Here is a 2,908-nt window from a genome sequence, read left to right on the forward strand (position 1 = left end):
AAAAACGTGGAATTTATTTTTGACCTAGCTTACTATATTAGTAATTGATAAAAGTTTCAAAAAAAAATTGTGTAGTACTATTTTATCACAAAATAAAGTTATTTATCAGTTTTTATTTATCCTTTTTGATAATTAGCAAAATGCTTCACTCCATTTATCATTCTTATCACAAATAATACCTATGCTTATCACAATTCAATAATTATTACTCTAATATTAGCACTTATATCACGCACCCATCCCTCCTCCCAAACAGTATTTCCAACTGGGGCATAATCTCGGTTTCTATGCTCATATCAGTCAAATTGGTCATAATTTGCCTCCGCTCGTCCATGGTTTTCACTTTAATGCCCGGTTTATGCACCAGAAAGGCATTATCAAGTACCATAAAATCATAGTCAAGGACACACAAAACGTACCCTTGAACCAGCTTATCTTTCTGGCCTTCCCAGGTAAACCTTTCGTCATAGAGTGGTTCTTGGTGAGTACCAATATAGAACGGTTCCCAATGGAGGTACTCTCCTCTCCTTTTGGTGGTGTGAAAAACGTGCAAATTGGGCATTTCGGGCATTTTTTGCCACTTTTGAAAGTTGGGAATGTCATGACAAGGGACACAAATGTTGTGGTGAAAAGGAACGGCTAAATTTTTCCCCAACATTGACTGAAGCTCAGTTTTATTCTCCGGGATTTTTTGACCAGTTTCAACCTCAAAGACAGCAAGGGGGTACACACGTGGGGTGGACAAGGAGGGTGTTTTCGAGACCATTTTAAGGAATTTTGGGATTAGGTAGGGACTGGGATACAATTCGATGTCTAGGGGGAAGATAAAGTGAGTTTGGGCCACTTCTCGAGCAATATTTCGAGCTAAATTAATGGGAAAAATTAGGTTTTTTTCACTTTTGTAAGTCGAATTGACCAAAACTGGCGTTTCGGAACAGACGTAGTCATCTTCAGGAATGTAGGTCTTCAATATGTGGTTTTAATGAAAAATTCTATTGAATTACTTGTGACTTACCTTTTCCGGAATATGGTCACTAGGAAAAAAAATATGAAATGTTACTAAATCCCTCACAAGGGTACTGAAGCAACGTAGGTACTTAATAGCATCCATGGTGGGACTAAAATCGGTCCCAGGAGCATAAACAGCCACACTTATGGGTCCTTTCCATCGTTCCACCATTGGTAAAATATTATCAAGGAAAGTAAAATCACCCAAAGTCGTTATTGTTACACTTTCGTGACACTTGAATCGTTTTTTAGCCATTATATAATTGTACAACACCCAATAGTCACCTCTTTGCTGGATTTTGGGCTCCATGGGTCTATCTAAACACCCAGTCACTTGTTTCACTTGTTGCAAAATTTCTGAAAAGTGCGATTTTGAGTCTCTTTGATTTCTCTCATAATCTAAAAGCAATAATTTCTCTTCTAGAGCTTCCAATTCGAAATTTCGGGCATTGTAAGTGTGATAGCACAAATAAATGAAAAGTGACACGAGGACAAGGGCAAAAAGTGCCATTCTTTGTGACATTTTAACGAACTTGAATTTGCTACTGAGATAAAACAATGATAAAAAAAAATTGATTATTAGATAACACTTGAATTTAGATTTGATCTGTTATCAGATTAAGTTCAAGGGTAAAAACAGGTGATAAAATAAGAAAAAGTTTTATTTGCACTTTTACTTTCTACAATTTATCAAATTCTTGCAATATTGTTACAAGGGAATCAAGCGTTTCCTCAGCTGTTGGAATGATCTGATCTGGGGGTAAAACAAATCCATAACGCCCTGTATCTCTCAGTTCATAAGTGTAGGTGATTGGGGTCCCAAAAGTACCTTTTACCCAATCCATGCTACCCCCACTTGCCACATCTGTACAAGAACATTGTTAAATTATTCGAAACAATAATAAAAAAGTACTAACAAAGAACTTCAACAATATTTCCAACTTGATACTTTGTATTGTATCGTTTGGCTAAACTACTGGCCGCTTTAACTCCAACGTCATACTAAAACAATCATAAAATTCGTGACATTATCATAAAGCGAAATGTAAAGTCTGTTTTTCTTTAAATGGAAATTACCAGGTCAAAATTTTGGTGAAGAAATTTTATTGGAGGCGCTAGTTCTGAACCACCCTGTATATAACTTTTTTTCGATAAAAATTTAAAAAAATGTAGATAATTGTAATTCTTATATCTTTGTAAAACAAAGGTTTTATAGTGAGTTACCATTTAAAAAAATACTAAAAACTTTACTGAAGTCATCAAAAACCAAAAAATGCGTAAAAAAACGTCATTATTAATGGTGCTTTTAAGCAAAAAACGTTTTTTTCCTTGTTTGGTAAAATCTCGTAAAAAAATTATATTTAGAACTATTTTTAAGCAATTTGGTGGTTTTTCAATTTATTTTTTTGAAAAATTTTGACGAAATAATCAAGTTTCTAGTCGAAAAACGTGGAATTTATTTTTGACCTAACTTACTATATTAGTAATTGATAAATTAGTGTATTAATTTTTTGTTGTATTCGCAGAGTTACAACAAATTTTTTTCATAAAAAAATCACTTGATATTAGAGTTTTTACAAGAGTTTTTATTAACCCAATTGGTCTCAGGATACTTTTTCCAAAATGTTATTTATTTTTTCGAATTTTTGTAATCATTTGTGTCTCTGAAACAGAAAAAATTATTTATTGAAATTATCTTTCAAAAAAAACACCAAACTAACATGAAAATTAAGTGGTAAAATTTCATTGCATTGGAATTTTAACTTACTTGGCATTTTTGTCTGAACCACCCTGTATATAACTTTTTTACGATAAAAATTTAAAAAAGGAGACAATTGTAATTCTTATATCTTTATAAAATAAAGGTTTTATAGTGGGTTACCATTAAAAAAAAAAAACT

At 32.6% G+C, this 2,908-nt stretch overlaps 2 protein-coding genes across 2 annotated transcripts in view; both read right to left on the reverse strand.

Annotated features, from left to right (window-relative positions):
• Positions 1 to 103: 103 nt before the first annotated feature.
• On the reverse strand, positions 104 to 1,523 carry LOC123008859 (beta-1,4-glucuronyltransferase 1-like). The gene is made up of 2 exons (XM_044404886.1): positions 1,016 to 1,523; positions 104 to 964 (listed from the first exon to the last, which is right to left on the reverse strand). The coding sequence occupies exons 1-2, from the start codon at positions 1,517 to 1,519 to the stop codon at positions 224 to 226; spliced, it is 1,245 nt and encodes a 414-aa protein (XP_044260821.1). The 5' UTR covers positions 1,520 to 1,523; the 3' UTR covers positions 104 to 223.
• Positions 1,524 to 1,652: 129 nt separating this feature from the next.
• LOC123008557 (zinc carboxypeptidase-like) overlaps positions 1,653 to 2,908 on the reverse strand; it is a 7,937-nt gene continuing 6,681 nt past the window's right edge. Inside the window, exons 5-6 of the mRNA XM_044404414.1 lie at positions 1,926 to 2,010; positions 1,653 to 1,873 (exon numbers count right to left, since the gene is read on the reverse strand). Coding sequence (XP_044260349.1) covers positions 1,689 to 1,873; positions 1,926 to 2,010 — 270 coding nt within the window. The 3' untranslated portion in view covers positions 1,653 to 1,688. The remainder of the gene's footprint in view (positions 1,874 to 1,925; positions 2,011 to 2,908) is intronic.

Source organism: Tribolium madens, unplaced genomic scaffold (genome assembly GCF_015345945.1).
Source record: "Tribolium madens isolate multiple individuals breed KSU strain unplaced genomic scaffold, Tmad_KSU_1.1 Scaffold_71;HRSCAF=194;Tcas5.2_LG6, whole genome shotgun sequence".
NCBI lineage: Eukaryota > Metazoa > Arthropoda > Insecta > Coleoptera > Tenebrionidae > Tribolium > Tribolium madens.